General features: G+C 38.5%; 1 protein-coding gene and 1 long non-coding RNA gene across 3 annotated transcripts; one reads left to right on the top strand and one right to left on the bottom strand.

Moving 5' to 3' along the window:
• Positions 1-534: 534 nt before the first annotated feature.
• CUNH6orf62 (chromosome unknown C6orf62 homolog) lies at positions 535-14,467 on the top strand. Of its 2 annotated transcripts, none has more exons than XM_027128526.1 (5): positions 535-1,523; positions 4,579-4,755; positions 5,779-5,901; positions 9,240-9,374; positions 13,822-14,467. In XM_027128526.1, the coding sequence occupies exons 1-5, from the start codon at positions 1,482-1,484 to the stop codon at positions 13,945-13,947; spliced, it is 603 nt and encodes a 200-aa protein (XP_026984327.1). In that variant the 5' UTR covers positions 535-1,481; the 3' UTR covers positions 13,948-14,467. The 2 variants fall into 2 exon arrangements, with proteins under 2 accessions (XP_026984327.1, XP_026984326.1); XM_027128525.1 differs by having other exon boundaries at positions 536-2,859.
• LOC113631813 (uncharacterized) lies at positions 9,795-12,508 on the bottom strand. The gene is made up of 2 exons (XR_003437578.1): positions 12,350-12,508; positions 9,795-10,032 (listed from the first exon to the last, which is right to left on the bottom strand). It is a non-coding gene; the product is annotated as an uncharacterized LOC113631813 (long non-coding RNA).
• Positions 14,468-16,455: the final 1,988 nt, after the last annotated feature.

Genomic DNA, 16,455 nt, shown 5'->3' with positions numbered 1-16,455 from the left:
CGCGACCCGGCGGAGTCTAAGAGGCGGACCAGCCGAGGGAAGAGTGAATCCATCCTGGTGCTTCGTCTAGGAGGGCATAAGGGCGTGGCTTTTTGACGACAGAGTGGGAGGGGCGAGGGGCCAACTCTGGAGCCCGGGACCTCCCGACAGAGGGGGCGGAGGGAGAGTGGGTCGGCCCTTTCCACGCCCTATGGAAACTCCATACTGGACAAGAGGGGAGTGTCTATTCTCAAACTTCCCTTTGAGGCGGAATGTTAACTAAGAAGCTTAAGCTCAAAGAATCACCCTTTTAAAAGCTTACTCACACTCTCTGCTCCAGCTCTTCTTTCCTCCCTTCTTTGACAACCATGTAAACCTTCCCCCCTTCCAGTTTTTTCTCCCTCTTCGCTTCTGCGCGGATGGTGGCGGCCCGCGGGGTGCGCAGCCGCAGAGAGTTCGGGGCGGTGCCGGTGAGGGGCGGGTGACGCAGCGGCCGTCGCTGCCATTTTAAGTTGTTTGTTCTCGCTTCTCTTCTCAAACGCGACTCTGACCCGGACCCGGGAGGCGTCGAGGTCGCCGCCGCCGCTGCCGCTTCCGCAGCCACCGGTGGGGGGGATCCGAGCTGTGCCACCGCGGAAGCCCACCCTCCGCTTCAGCATCTCTCCCCTCCTGGTCTCCTCGACCTTCTTTCCGAGAGCCGGAACTCGACCCGTGCGGAGAAGAAAGACTCCAGAGCAGATGCTTGAACTGAAATAACTTTATTTTGGGGGGTTTACTTCGCTGACAGACCCCCCCCCCCCTTAGCGCAGGGCTCCCCTCCCCTTCCTCCCTTCCCCCTCTGCCGCTAGTACAAATCCGACCCCCCTCTTCCTCCTCGTTTCTCCTTCTCTCTTTCTCTCGCCGTCGCCGCCGTACTCGCGTCCTTCCAGTCCGCCGCCGCCCGGGGCGCCGAGCCAGACTATGGGTCCCAGGTGGGGGCTGAGCGGCGGCAGCAGCGCGGGCGGCCCGGTCACAGTGCGCACTGCAGCGGGGATGGAGGGGCTCAGTTGGCTGGTGGTTTTCTCTTGACATGGCTCCTGCCAGTGCTGCGAGCAGCGCCCCCGCCGCCGCCTCCTCTTCCGCCGCCGCCACCGCTCCGCCCGCGGGCTGCGGCTAGAGGGCCCGAACCCCACCCGAGAGTCGGTCAGTGAGTCCCGGTCTCCGCGGGGACAGGGAGGGGACTTCCCCGTCACCCACCCCCGACCCAGCTGCCTCGAGTCCACCCTCTACCCCTTTGGGAAACCAACTAACGACCCCGCCCTAAGCAATTCAAACTCGGGAAACATGGTCTGTTCAACGTGAGAGCGGAATCCGGGAACTTAATTTTTTTTTCTTGGGGGGGGTGGGGTGGGCATACTTTAAAAAATAATATTAACGCAACTATTTTCTTTTCTTCCCACTGATCCTTCCCATTTACCCTCTCCCGCCTCCTCTACCCGGGCGGGGATTGTTTCCACGATGAAATGAGTGAAAACCCGAGTGATCCAGTGTCTCCCGTGGTGCGAGTGAGTCGCTGCCGCTGAAGGCAAAGGGTGGGGGTGGGACCTGGGGGGTGGAAGGCCGGTGGTCCCCAGGCACTGCCTGGGATTTGGGAGAAGAGCCCGCCACCTTTGCCTCAGCAATGCTCACAAGAAGATAAGTCGCACTCCCCACGGTCGTGCACGGGGGCAGATTCATAGGGAAGGCTCCCTTGGGGAATGTAGGACTCATTGCAGGACTTGGGGTGTTGGGATCCCGGGCGTTAATCAGGTCTAACCACAGAGCCGGAGTCATTACTGTATTCTGTACCCCCTTTCCCTGTGCCATCATGATTCTCCTTGGCAGCAGCATTAGCAGCCGCCTGAGGGTGAAAATGTGGGTGATGGGGAAGTTGGTAATGACTCCGCTGTTTTTTCTTATGGCTCCTTTGGGCAACAGCTGCCCGCCCCCGGTATACACTGTAGTTGATTGCAGGGAAGCCCTGTACCTCTCCCCTTCCTTCTCAACCGATTTTGCACTTTTCTCTTTGCTCACCACCAAGTGTAATCAATAACACGCACTGACAATATATAGCAATAGTGAAATCTGAAATAACTAAGAATTAATTAGGTACTACAGCCATGGATCTGGCTGGGTAAAATCCAATTGGGTATTTCAGTTTCATTCACCTACCCTGTTTTGGGGGGTTATTTTGGTGGCTTTTTTTTCCCCTTTCCTTTTTTTTTTTTTTTTTGACATTCAGAAAGCAAGGATCACAGTCCCCCTCCCCATTCCTTTTCATTATCCCTTCTCTGAAAAGAGGGGAAAAAATCCGGATGGATTTTAAGGATTGGACTGATGTCAGCTGTGTTTTATTGCACACCTAAATCCTATTAATAGGTTTTTCAGTTCCCCCACCTTTATTTTGGCAGTTAAGCCAAATGTGTTTTCCAAAAAGTTAGTTCAAGTATTTTCTCCTCTTTCTTTCCTTCCTTCCCTTCCTTTTTCCCATCTGACCCCAAACGTTATTGTCCAAACATGACTGGACAGCAGCTTTTGTTTCTTGACCCTGTAATATGACAGTCTGCTAATATTGCCAGAAGGTGCAGTTTTTGGGTTACAGTCTTGATTTTAGCTATTCAATCATATTAGCAGGAAAAAAATGACTTGTTTCTGTTGTACTTGAGTCTTAAGAAAAAGTGCCCATAGTTTAGTGACAATTTCCAAAGGCTTTAGTACCACCTGTATTTCAAAATGGGGGACCCAAACTCCCGGAAGAAACAAGCTCTGAACAGACTACGTGCTCAGCTTAGAAAGAAAAAAGAATCTCTAGCTGACCAGTTTGACTTCAAGATGTATATTGCCTTTGTATTCAAGGAGAAGGTAATTTAAAGTTCTTAATGTGAATTAGCACAAGTGATTTTTGTAAGTGTATATTAGGTTAAAGAGTCTACATTTGTGTGCTTTAACTTTGACTCTTGTGGGTAATTATCTCAATCAAAGGAGTTGCGGTATAACTATGAACGGAAGGCTTGAGTGCTCTTGGTTTGGTATTACTTAATTCTAAAGCTTCTTAGGATCCACTTTTAGTTAACATGGGGTGGGTAGCATTTGTAAAACTCATTTATGTTTTACAATGAATTTCATTTACGTGGAGTTACATAAAGAACTTGATAACTGAATTTAAAGATTGTTTAAAGTATACAGAATGTTTGAAAGTAGTAAATTAGAATCAAAATGTTTATATGCTGAAAGCGATCTGGTTCATCAACTCGTTACCTTTTCTCATGGTACATTTAACGAAATAGAATGCACTTTAATTCTTAGGGCAATTGATTACTGTAAAGGTTTAATTTGTGTTTAGAAGTGCAGTTGATTAAAATTCAGAATGACCAAAAGAAGTTTAAATTTTTTTTGTCTTAATCAGAATTAATTCACAGTTAAATAGCAAATAATAAGTTGTGAGGAGAACATGATAAAAGCAGTATTTTTTTGCAACTTAAAATAATGGACACTTTCTTAGATAATCGATCTCTCTTTGACATGAGGTCAGGTTATGAATATTAAGGAAATACTACTTTGATTTTGTGCTTAAATTATGAGCTAATTTCACATCAGAAACATCATCTTAGCTTGGTATCCCTTTAATTTTCCCACGTTTTTACCCCACTATTAAAGATACTAGTATTCAATATTTAAGAATGCTCTTAGCTACTAGAGTATAGCATTTTAAAGTGGTTTCAAAAGTGGTTTGTTTTGAAATGATATCACGGATTTACTTCTTTTCTTTTTTTCCTTTTTTTGTTAATTGCAGCATTGATAAGATGAGATTTTAGTTGAAGCCATTATAATGTAGGTTCACTAGAAATAAATACAAGATATAAGTAGTGAGACTAGATATTTGAATGTAATCTGTGAGATGCCCCAGATTATACCATCTAGCTCTTCTAACACCTATGAAAACCTGCTTTTATTCTTTGAATGGACAGTATCCAGGCAGTTGTCTGAGCAGTTGATAAATTTTATAACCTAAGTTGATGATGAGCCCTTGATCTTAACTACGTTTGAAGATTTGGTAGACTTTTTTTTTCTTGAATGTTGACGCTTGTAGTTACGTAATATCCAGAAGGAGTAATGGAAATTGACCCTTTTAAGGAGTGAAGCAGTTAATTTGTCTGAAGAGCTTTGATTTTAAACTGCTGAAATTTTAATTTGGCTGTATATAGGACCAGTTAAGTGAATTTACATCAAGAGTAAATCACTGTTTTGTTTTTTTAACCTTAGGGGTATCTGGTGTTTGTTTCTCACACCATTTAAGAAATATTGTCTAAAATAAGTACTTGCTATGGTTACCATAATGCTATAAAACCATGCAGTTAAAACATTCTGATAATAGCCTGTTTGTGTGTGGTAGAGGAGTAAGGGGGTTGGGAGAAGAACAGAAGGATCCACCTATTTGGAAATCTGTGTTTTCAGTACAAAAATTGCATCAGTTAAGAATTTTGCTGGGTTAGAATAAAGGTACATGACATTGTAATATGAACTCTGGGTGTTAAGACAGTGTGCTACCTTTGGGTTAATACACTTTTTTTTTTCTTTTAGAAGAAAAAATCAGCACTCTTTGAAGTGTCTGAGGTTATACCAGTCATGACAAATAATTATGAAGAAAATATCCTGAAAGGTGTGCGAGATTCCAGCTATTCCTTGGAAAGTTCCATAGAGCTTTTACAGAAGGATGTGGTACAGCTCCATGCTCCTCGATACCAGTCTATGAGAAGGGTAAATTCTATTTTTGTCTTGGTTTTGGTAGGTTTTTGTGAGTTAAACTTGGGTTTTTCTTCCTCCTAAGAATGGGTAGTTAATTATGGTCATAAATCTCTTTAAAAGTGGAATTTAAATAAAGCATGGATAACTTTCTTATGTGTTATTATGTTGGTAATTGTGTACATTGTTGCTGTGGTTCGTGGTTTATATTACTGTTCATTGGGATTTCCTTTTTCAGGGGAGAACATCGTGCCCCTTATAAGTAAGGAATTTTGCTAAACTTCTGCAGCTCATTGAAAGAAAGTTAGTCTAGGCAAGCTTGAACAAGAGGTCCCCGGGATTAGTGGGCTTGTTGGGGAGGCTGGAGATAACCATATACTGGTCTGGAAGAGGTTAGTTGGCCTCAATAATCAGCATACAACAAAAATAGCATTTCACCTGTGATTAGAAGGTAGTGATTTATATTAGAAGTTCTGATTTTGAAGAGTGGAAATAATGGTACAAGGACTTTAAAAAAAAAAAGACAAAAAATTAGAGCTGCGGTTGGAGTTTTCACTATGCACTGAGTTAAGATCTTGATGTGAAAAACATTGGACTGAGTGATTATGTGGACTCTATAAGATAAAAATTAGAATTAGGTCATGAGCTGTTCAAATTGTATACAAACCTCATAAAAGACATAAAGTGATACATGGTTGACCCTTGAACAACACAGATTTGCACCAACTGCCAGGATCCACTTATAAGCAGATTTTTTCAATAAATACATATACAATACTACTTAATCCACAGTTGGTTGAATTCACAGATGCAGGACTGTAGGTGTATGGGGGGCTGGCTATAAAGTTGTGTGCTGAAATTTCGACTCTGCTCAGTGCCCTTCATGCCCAAGCTGTTCAAGGGTCGGCTGTATAGTGGACCTTTTGCACTTGTAAAACGTTTCTGTAGTCAAACCCTGTAAGTTGTGACACTGCTTGTTCCGGCTTTGTTTCCTTGAAAGTAAATTTTTATTTTTTATTTTTTTTTGGCATTTTATAGGATGTAATTGGCTGTACTCAGGAGATGGATTTCATTCTTTGGCCTCGGAATGATATTGAAAAAATTGTCTGTCTCCTGTTCTCTCGGTGGAAAGAATCTGATGAGCCTTTTAGGCCTGTTCAGGTATTTTATTCTAAAATAAGTGTGGTGAACATGTAAACAAGTTGAAAACTCAGAATAGGGTCCAATTAAAGAAATTCTTTGGGAATATGCTCTCTAATAAGTTTTACTTCATGAGTCCCTCCTCGCCTTTTGACTGTTGTAATGCAAGAATAGGAAGCGTTTGGATTATAGAATCTCTTGAGAATGAGGTGGGTCTAACTATCCAGTGTGTCCTTGAAATTATGGTCAGAGAAAATCTTTTAAGGTAGACATTTGTTTATTTATAGAGGAGCCCATAGATGAACTTCAGAAAATCTCTTCCCCTGCACCACACACTCTCCTAAAATACTTTATACTTAACCCTGGTTGTCAAAGGAATCTAAGAAATGAATTAAACCCTTTTCTAGGAGTTGATTTGCATAAAAACTTTACAGGAGAAAAGTAAATGTAGTAGTGGTTCTTAATTAACTTTCCTTGACATCTTGCTATGTTTTGACTTGTCATTTGATGTGCTTGACAATTCTAGTGCTTTATTTCAGGGCATTTACCTGGGTGTTGATGATTTAATTTTATTTATAGTGTGTGTATATATATATATATATATATATATATATATGAATGGAAGGAAGTACAACAAGATCCACCAAAGTGTTAATTGTGATTAGTTTTAGGTCAGATATAGCTAACTTTTCCTTTTTAAATATATGTATGTGTTTCAGTAAATTTCTAATGAGCATACTTATTTAACAATCAGAAAAACAAAGAATTTGTTTAATTCGCTACCCTGTACTGTGGAAAGCTCCACGAATGATAAAACGTTAACTTACGGACTGAATATAAGCAGTAGGATATAGGTAATAGCTTTATAATTTTAGAATTCTACTGCAGTAAATAAGGTATCAATGTAAAAACAAATACACTTCTCTGAAGTAATTTAATATACATATCCTGAAAAGCTTTAAATAAAAATAACATAGTTTTTTCTCTCAAGATAGGTGAGAAAAGGAAAAGTAAACTTTAACTCACACTTTTTTTTTTTTTTGACTCGAAGCAGTTTAAAATCTGAATACTTCAGTCGTGAGATTTAATAGGAGCCAGAGTAAAGATTGTTTTAAAATATCCAGTTCTATTGTATTCACAGTGCTGTGAAGTACAGAGAAGTACTAGTAAAGTAGATCTCTTCTTTCCTCTTCATCCCTTATGCCGTTGCTTTAGGTTAGCTCTTTATCACACTATTAAAACATTCATTACTTTTCTTCTGGGAATTATTTCTTACATGGTACCTATGAGAGTTTTCTTTTCAGTGTGGACCGCTTTTTCCCAAATCTTTGGATATTCAAATAGGATAGAACTGAAGTGCCATAGAAATACGGACAAGGCCTTTTCCAGTCTCACTCAAATCTCTTTTCAGTGTGATACTCTACTGGCCTCTTCATCCACCCTGGTATTTGCCATATTGAAACACTTGAGGCTTGCTTTCTTGAGCAGTGTCTTGATTTTGACACTTGCGTTTGTGTAGGTTCTGTTTCCTATAACGGCATTTTCCAAATTACTTACCATTACTATTTTTTTTTTTTAACATCTTTATTGGAGTATAATTGCTTTACAATGGTATGTTAGTTTCAGCTTCACAACAAAATGAATCAGTTATATATATACATATATTCCCATATCTCTTCCCGCTTGCGACCATTACTGTTTTCTCCAAGGAAAATTACTGTCATCTTTCAAGGCCCAATGCAAAATCACTTCCTAATATTGCACTCTTGTCTACTCTGTTAATTCTTTCTTCCCATAGCACTTTAACAGTAAGAACCCATTTTAGGTTTTTTACAAATAACCACATCTTATTCGGGGAAAGATTTGAAGCAGGTTAGGTTTTATATTTCTGTGTGCTTTTCCTCTTCAGCAGTATGTGAGTCCCTTAAGGTTGAGATAGTCTTATTCATATTTTTCAGTATCTGATAACATGCTTTTTGTATTCTGAGTTCAATAAATATTTGAATTGTGCAGAGGTACAATTCAGTATTACATTTTACATACAATAGTACATAGGGGATACCATAACATCTTTTGCGTTATGGTTTATGAGAAAAACTACTGGGTAGTAAAATCCTAGATAGCAGGAACTGATGTTTTTTCCATGTTAGTATTTTCTGCTGTCTTTGACATAATAGGAGAATAAAGATTGTTTGAACTGAATGGACTACTAATCATTTTTACAGTTCACTATCTAAATATCAGATTAAAGTTTCCACGTTTCTTGAATTCCCCGTTAGCCTGGTGTTTTCACCTAGCATTTGGCCTCTTCACAGACATTTTGTGGGAGGATTGTGTTAATCTTCCTCATGTTAAAAGATTAAAAGAATATTATGACTGACTTGATAACTGTTCTTCATAACAAAAAGTTTTTTTTTAATCATCTGAAAAAATACATATAAAAACGGTTTTTAAAAATTTGAGGGGGGGCTTCCCTGGTGGCACAGTGGTTGAGAGTCCGCCTGCCGATGCAGGGGACACGGGTTTGTGTCCTAGTCCGGGAAGATCCCACGTGCCGCAGAGCGGCTGGGCCCGTGAGCCACGGCCGCTGAGCCTGCGCATCCGGAGCCTATGCTCCACACGGGAGAGACCACAGCAGTGAGAGGCCCGTGTACTGCAAAAAAAAAAAAAAAAAATTTGAGGGGTTCCTGTATCCTCAGGTGCTCATCCTTGTGAGGACTGGAAGCATATTTCAGGTGTGGGCTTTACATTTCGTTTACTCCTCTTAACTGATGGGTTAGAGCCCTGTTTTAAGTCTTAAAAAGTTAAGGGATTTGCACAGGTCGTATAAGTAGTGAGATGTGCAGCTGGGATTGGAATTTGGAATATAAATAGATTTATTTCCAAGAACCATCTACAGTATTCCTTATATGTTATAATAGCAAGAAGGGATGTGTCATTGGGCTTAAAATACTAAGGTAGGGGTCTTGAGCTGAGTGGGTTTGAAAATCTGACTTTATGATATTTGGCTTAAAATCATTGAGTATTAGGATTTAGTCAGTTTGGTGTAGTTTTTCTTAAAGGTCAAACTATGAAGTGCTATCCAGTAGAACTTTCTGTGATGAAGGAAATCTTCTGTATCTCAAGAGACTAGTTAGAATGGAGGCCACAAGCCACATGTGACTATTGATCATACTGATATGTGGCTAGTACTACTAAAGAACTGAATTTTAAATTGCATTTAATTAATATAAATTTAAGTAGCCTCTATTGGTTACCGTACTGAACAGCACAACTCTATGCATACGAGTGCAGTTGATGTTTCAGGTGGTATATAACATGTTTGTGGTTACACATAAACATTTATATTTCTTAATTAGGCCAAATTTGAGTTTCATCACGGTGACTATGAAAAACAGTTTCTGCACGTACTGAGCCGAAAGGACAAGACTGGAATTGTTGTCAACAATCCTAACCAGTCAGTGTTTCTCTTCATTGACAGACAGCACTTGCAGGTAAGCAGTTTTTTACTTTTCTTTTTTTTTTTTTTAAACCACATAAGGGCTCATTTTAAAAGCTTATTGGTTAGCAGACTGTTTTCTATATGTTACTTAATTCTGTTTTGCTCCTTCAACATGGCATTAATTTTGAAGTTACTTAAAAACCAAGACACAGACGTCCTGACCTTAACCAAGAACAGTGGTTCCCAAAACTTTGCTGCATATTAGAACTACCTGGGGAGCTTTTAGAAGTCATGATTCCAGTGTGCAATAATCAAAATTTTTACTTTGAATAAAATCCTCAAGTGATAACACATTATGTTTTGAGAAGCACTGGCCTAGACCTTTTAAATAATACCTGAAAGGATGAGGCACATCTGTTTTTAAAAGGTCCACATGTGTTTTAAATAAGTACTTCCGATTTAAATAGCAATCCAGGTATTCCAAATTGATTTTTATTTTGTAAAGTGTTGTTTATTCTTACCAATCTAAGCCTAAATATCATCACTTAGAATTTATAGTAGATAATCGATACTTTGTTATTAACTTTTAAAAATGGCATCATTTCAATTTATTTAGCATTCATTCAACAAATGAGCGCTAAGTGCCAGGCACTGTACGGCGATGAACAAGTTAGAAATTCCTTTTGGGTTGACATTCCATTGTGGGAGACCTAGAAGTAGATAAGTAAAATATATAGTTAGATAGTGATAAGTGCTAAGAGAAAAGAGCGAATTACATAAACTGTTGGGTGTGAATTCTTAGATGGTGTCACCAGAGAAGGCCTCATTGAGAAGGTGATTTAAATTAAGACTTATTTTAAAAGTACACTATTAATTACATTGTAGAACATTTTTGTTTTTATTTAAGAGCGAGTCTATGCAAGGTACTAGAAAAATACAAATGGGAATCATACTGCTACCTTCAAGGAGCTGATAGACTACTTGGGAAGATTGTACATTTTCCGTTTTGTAAAAAGTTAAGTAATTATGGTGTAGGTACAAATAAAAAAACTGGGAATTAAGAAGATTAGGGGCTTCCCTGGTGGCACAGTGGTTGGGAGTGCGCCTGCCGATGCAGGGGACATGGGTTCGTGCCCCAGTCTGGGAGGATCCCACATGCCGCAGAGCGGCTGGGCCAGTGGGCCATGGCCGCTGAGCCTGCGCCTCCGGATCCGCGACGGGAGGGGCCACGGTGGTGAGAGGCCCGCGTACCGCAAAAAAAAAAAAAGATTAATTTCACTGGAAGCATCTGATAAAACTGATAGAAGAACCATACAATTTAGGTGGGGTGTTTTTGGTTTTGGCCTTACTGTTTGTTCTCAGTTTCTTCTTTACCTCAGCTTTCCTTTGGTGAATACTTTTTTTTTTTTTTTTTTTGCGGTACGTGGGCCTCTCACTGCTGTGGCCTCTCCCGTTGCGGAGCACAGGCTCCGGACACGCAGGCCCAGCAGCCATGGCTCACGGGCCCAGCCGCTCTGTGGTATCTTCCTGGACCGGGGCACGAACCCATGTCCCCTGCATCAGCAGGCAGACTCCCAACCAGTGCGCCACCAGGGAAGCCCTTGGTGAATACTTTTTAGTTGACTCTTGTTTCCTTTTTAATTGCCTGTAGTGTACTTTCATTTGAGTTACTTGTTGAGAAAATACTGTATAGCAGGGTATTTATTGACTTATATTGTGGAATCCACAACAGATTTTTAGTCATAGATTTAATAATAACATACACTAGTGTAGCAACTTCATATTCACGTGAATATATGTGAGGTCAATAATACTATATAGAAATGACTAGTGAATTGAAGGAGTTTCTTGGCTAAATAAGTTAACAAATCATCTCTTTTTATGTATCGAGGTCAGGTGTTAATATTTTATGAAGCAAACAGCTTGAATCCTTTTAATGAAAAGAAAATTATAAGCTCATAAGCTAAATTTGGGTTGAAGGTAGGATGTGACCAGTAGTCTCAGTTTGTCTGGAATGTCCTGGTTTTAATACCAGAAAGTCCCAGGTCCTAGAAACCCCTCAGTCAGTCCTGGGCACACTGGGATCACTGGTATCTGCTAGTTGTAGATTAATTTGTTCTTCAGTGCTCTTAGTCCCCTTCTTCCACTCAGGTTCTGTTCTCGATCTTCACAAGCTGGAGATGTGTTGCTGTATTGGCATTATATGGAAGAATCAACCTCCACTAGTTCATGAGGGAATTGATATAATAGTGGTGGCCACCACCTATAGTATACAGTTGATGCTTCAACAATTCAGGGGTTAAGGGTGCCAACCCCTGTACAGTTTACATATGACTTTTGACTCCTCGTAAACTTAACTAGTCTACTGTTGACTGGAAGCCTTACTAATAATGTAAATGGTCGATTAACACGTATTTTGTATGTTATGTGTGTCATATATTGTATTCTTAACAATAAAGCTGAACAGAAGATGTTAAGAAAATCATAATAGAAAATATACTTACAGTACTATACTGTATTTATTGATACCTAAGTTTATGAATTTTATTTACAAGATGAATTGTCAGTAACTACAATATTGTTTTATATGATACAAAACACTAGGTGTTATATTAGTAACATCTACTAATTATATTAGTAACATTAGACATCAAAAAGATAATGTGAAAAAGAAATTCATATTTATTTACAGGTATAATGATCCATGTATTGATATTGAAGAAGTGCAGTATGGTTGCTTTATGACAGCGTACTGTAATCGGTACGATTGCTTCTTGGTAGCCTAGCTGTCCACTAACGAATGCTAATGAATGAATCACTATGAAAGTTTCATGGCATACAGTATTATAGGCATATTCATAATACAGTATTAGAAACATTGTAACATTTTTTTAAAAGCCACTTACAGGCTATGTTATTTCTCCAGTTGTGAGAGAGGCATACTGTATGGTAATGTAATCCTTTGAAAGCAAAGCAATAAAACAGGTAGAAAGCTAACACATTAATTATATATTAAATGTCACTCACCTTAGGCCTATGTAAGAATAGACTAGGGTCTGCAGTTGACCCTTGAATGACACAGGTTAGAGCCGCGCTGATCCGCTTAATACATGAAGTTTTTTCAATAAATACATACTACAGTACTGCACGATCTGCAGTTGGTTGAATTCATGGTTGGTTGAATCTGCTGATCTGGAACCGAGTATATGGAGGGAAGACTGTAAACTCTATGCAGATTTTCAACTGCAGGTAGGGTCGGTGCCCCACCGCCTGTGTTGTTCAAGGGTCATCTGTACATACATTTTATGCATTCATGACACACTTAACTGTTTTTGAAATTTCTAGACTGCGTGGTTTGTCTATTTTTTCAAATTATCACAAATCTCCAAAATTTTCCCAGTATACTTATTGGAAAAAATTTGTGTATAAGTGGACCTGAGCAGCCCAAACCCATGTTGTTGAAGGGTCAACTGTATTATGCACCAGACTCTATACTAAGAGCTTTACGTGTATGAGCTTATTTAATCCTCACAGCAGTCTTCTGAGGTGTAGATCTTACTACTACCATTTTATAGCTAAGGAAATCCAGAAATTAAGAAATTTGATAAAAATCATCTAGCAGAGATCTTCTGTCCTTTATATCCTAATATAATATATATGATAAGGGCTACAGCAAAAAAGAACTTCGAATGCGCAATGGCATAGAGGCATATGCCTAGAGTCTGAATAGTCATAGGTTGTTTTAAAAGTTAAAATGAAAAAATATATGTGTATAGGTTCATTTACATATGTAGGTAGCTAGTCTGCTTCAGACATTGGCAAAGGCAGTCTTTCACCTTTTTTTTTAAGAGGTGCTATAGTGAAAAGATGCAAAACTTTGAAGGCAGTTCTGGGTTCAGATTTCGTCTTCCACTTACTAGCAGTGGTTATTTGTGAAAGCACCTAGCATTTGTTTATCACATGTTAGATGTTAAAATAGTAACTGCTTTTTAAAAAATACTTAGAGTTTGATTTAACTGTTAATACTTTGGCCTTCTAGTCCTTTCCCCCAGGATACACTTAAATCTTTTTTACCTATTTCTAATCTCTCTACCATCTACTTTCACCACATCTGCTGTCTTTCTGTATATAAATGTGATTGCAAACCTCTGTTCAAATCTGTCTCCATGAAATGCTTTTAACCCTGATTTCTTTCAGCAAGTAGTCTGTGTTTGACCTTCCTAACTTTCAATTTTTTATTCTGCATAAACTCTGTAAACATTTAGTTTATAATCATGTTTACTCTGTTTTCTCTATATTTTGTATGGCAAGGTTCTGTCCTATTTAGGCTAAGGTCCCTATGGATGGGAACCATAGTTTCTTCCCTTACTCTGTATGCTTTGTTACTGTGTCCATTAAGTGCTTAATAAATTGTGGGAGATGGACTTCATGTGATAATCGGTCATTTATGTTAAAGTCTTTATTTATTAAGAATATTAAAAAAAATTTTCCCCTTCCAGACTCCAAAAAACAAAGCTACAATCTTCAAGTTATGCAGCATCTGCCTCTACCTGCCCCAGGAGCAGCTTACCCACTGGGCAGTTGGCACCATAGAGGATCACCTCCATCCTTATATGCCAGAATAGAGTGCTGACCAGCAAAATGGAGAAGATCAGAGAGTGCAGCAGCAGTTTTTTTTCTTTTTTTCTTACCACTTTATTCTTTCAGAGTTTAAAGAAAATGGACTCATGCACAGAACACTATGCATTTTGAAACTTGTTCATCCTGGATTTTTTTTTTATCATTTGTATCTCAGAACTTAAATTAGATGTCTTCTGCACAGACTGTGTGAAAGAAGATGCTTTGCATATTTGCTGCACTGCATCAGCATCTTACTAAAAATGTGAAATGAAAGGACTATTGTACACTGAAATGCTTAAATGTATCTGAAAGCACAAGGTGATACTCATTTTTGATAGTCTTTCCATTTGTGCTGGGTTTTGCCTCTTTGACATCTGTCATCAGTATTTGGAGGGTGAGAAGTGAATGTAACAGGTATAAATAACATTTTAAAAACTTAAAGCTTTGTTATAATCACATTGTTCCAGAGCACTGTCAGATTCATTCTAATGACCAGAAGTGGTTGTTTAAAAAAAAAAAGAAAAAAAAGAAAATACAACCATGGGAAAGAAATATTAAATGAAAAAAGCATCTCATTGTAGGCATTCTTGCCTCATATATTACTGGGCCATGTTTGTTTCCTGGTACTCATAAATATATGTATTTTATTTCCAGATCTCTCCCCAAGTTGCTGTTATGAAAGAGCATTCTGCTCAGTGTGGATTCAGTGATACACATTAAAGCAGATCTGGAGTCTGAAGTAGCTAAGCAGCTATAAAACTGAGAGATACATTCATAGCTGCAGAAACCGTAATAGGTAGAGGACTTTCCTTTTGGTTTTTGTTTTGTTTTTTGTTTTTAAAAAGATTTTTATTATAAAGGAAAAAATTCCAGTGAATTGTGCAGAAATACTGGTTTTTACACCACCCTAAAGGAAAACTTAGGGTTTTTTGAAGTAGAAAAGTTACTAAAGTTGGATCTTAAATTGTGAAAACATACAAAAACACCATTGAGTGTCAAAGTTCTAAAAGGAGAACTCATTTTGTGCAATGAACATAAGGAAAGACTACTGTATAGATTTTTTTGGTTTTTGGTTTTATTTTTCTTTTAAATGAAGAAAAGCTTTGCTTAAGGGTTGCATACTTTTATCGGAGTAAATCTGAATGATCCTACTCCTTTGGAGTAAAACTTAGTGCTTACCAGTTTCCAATTGTATTTAGCTTCTGGTTGGAATTTGAATAAATGAAAACCTAAATAAAATAGGTGAAAGTTCCCTGACTATTCAGGTGAATACACAAAACTCGAAGTGGTAACTTTTCTTCTAAGTCGCTTGGGTACCCGTTATTGATGACCTTAGGAGGGTTTATAAACATGGCTAAACAGTAAACTCAAGAGAAGTTGGGTTTATAATTTAAACAGGTATGGGAATCAAGGACATTTTGTTAGCTTTTAACAATTATCATCCTGGCTTTATGCCTGGCTTCATGGAAAAGAAAAAAAATATTCTTAATTTTAGAATAATTTTTCACATGTTTTCTGATCAATTTAAAATTAGAATCTATTTGAAATTAACACTTTATCATGGCTGGGTACTGTTCTAAGCTCTTATCTTAACAACCTTGAGGGGATCTAGATACAGAGGTTTAGGAACTTGTCCACACTCATTGTGAGTAGGGGAGGATTTAAAACCTGGCTGTCTGGCTCTGTAGAGTTAAAGTTTTTATTTTAGAATAATTTTAATTGGGAAAGTTATAAGTAATACAGAAAGCTCCTGTATAAACTTCACCCACAAAATAACTCTTGACATTTTGACGTTTTGTCTTTTTCCATATATTTATATATATTTTCTGAATCGTTTGGGAGTTTGATCCCTTCCCCCTCGGTACTCCATATATCCCAAGTACAAGGATATTCTTATTACCACAGTAAAATTATCAAACTCAAATGTAACAATGATATACTTTAATTTACCATCCATATTTCACTTTTGTTGATTGTCCTCCTATCTTTGATTATGCGGTTTTTTTTATTTCCTTATAGTTAGTACAGGATCATTGCATTCAGTTGTCATGTTTCTAGTCTCCTTTAATCTTGAACAGTTCCTCAGCTTGTTTAATGACCTTGACAGTTTGAAGAGTACAGGCCAATTTTTTAAAACACAGAGTGTCCTTATTTTACATTTGAGTGATGTTCCTTCATGGTTAGATTTGGATTATGTATCCTGGCCAAAGCCCAATGTAAGTACCTTATGCCCCCTAGAAACACACTGTCCGTGTACACTGTTGATTTTCATTTTAATTGGTCAATGTGATGTCCTATTTCCCCATTTTATAGTTATTATTTTATATCTACCCCTCCACATTTACCAGCATTCTGTTAAAAGGAAGAGCTCTCCTGTCTCTGCTGTTTATTCAATATTATTACCTAAACAGTTTGGACTCCCTTTTCAATGCTGTATAATTTTCATGCCTCTCATCATTTTCTTGAGCACTTCCTTACTTTCAAAGCACATGATATGTTCATCTTGTAATTTC

Source organism: Aethalodelphis obliquidens, unplaced genomic scaffold (genome assembly GCF_003676395.1).
Source record: "Aethalodelphis obliquidens isolate GAN/ISIS:26980383/991018 unplaced genomic scaffold, ASM367639v1 scaffold34, whole genome shotgun sequence".
In the NCBI taxonomy this organism is placed as follows: Eukaryota; Metazoa; Chordata; class Mammalia; order Artiodactyla; family Delphinidae; genus Aethalodelphis; species Aethalodelphis obliquidens.
This window is presented reverse-complemented; position numbering and strand designations above follow the sequence as displayed.

Bases quoted from the DNA above. Each gene is read 5' to 3' on its own strand.
- CUNH6orf62 (XM_027128525.1), top strand. From the start codon at position 2,731: ATGGGGGACCCAAACTCCCGGAAGAAACAAGCTCTGAACAGACTACGT. The intron at 4,756-5,778 runs GTAAATTCTATT...GGCATTTTATAG, and splicing joins GATACCAGTCTATGAGAAGG to GATGTAATTGGCTGTACTCA. The intron at 9,375-13,821 runs GTAAGCAGTTTT...TTCCCCTTCCAG, and splicing joins TTGACAGACAGCACTTGCAG to ACTCCAAAAAACAAAGCTAC.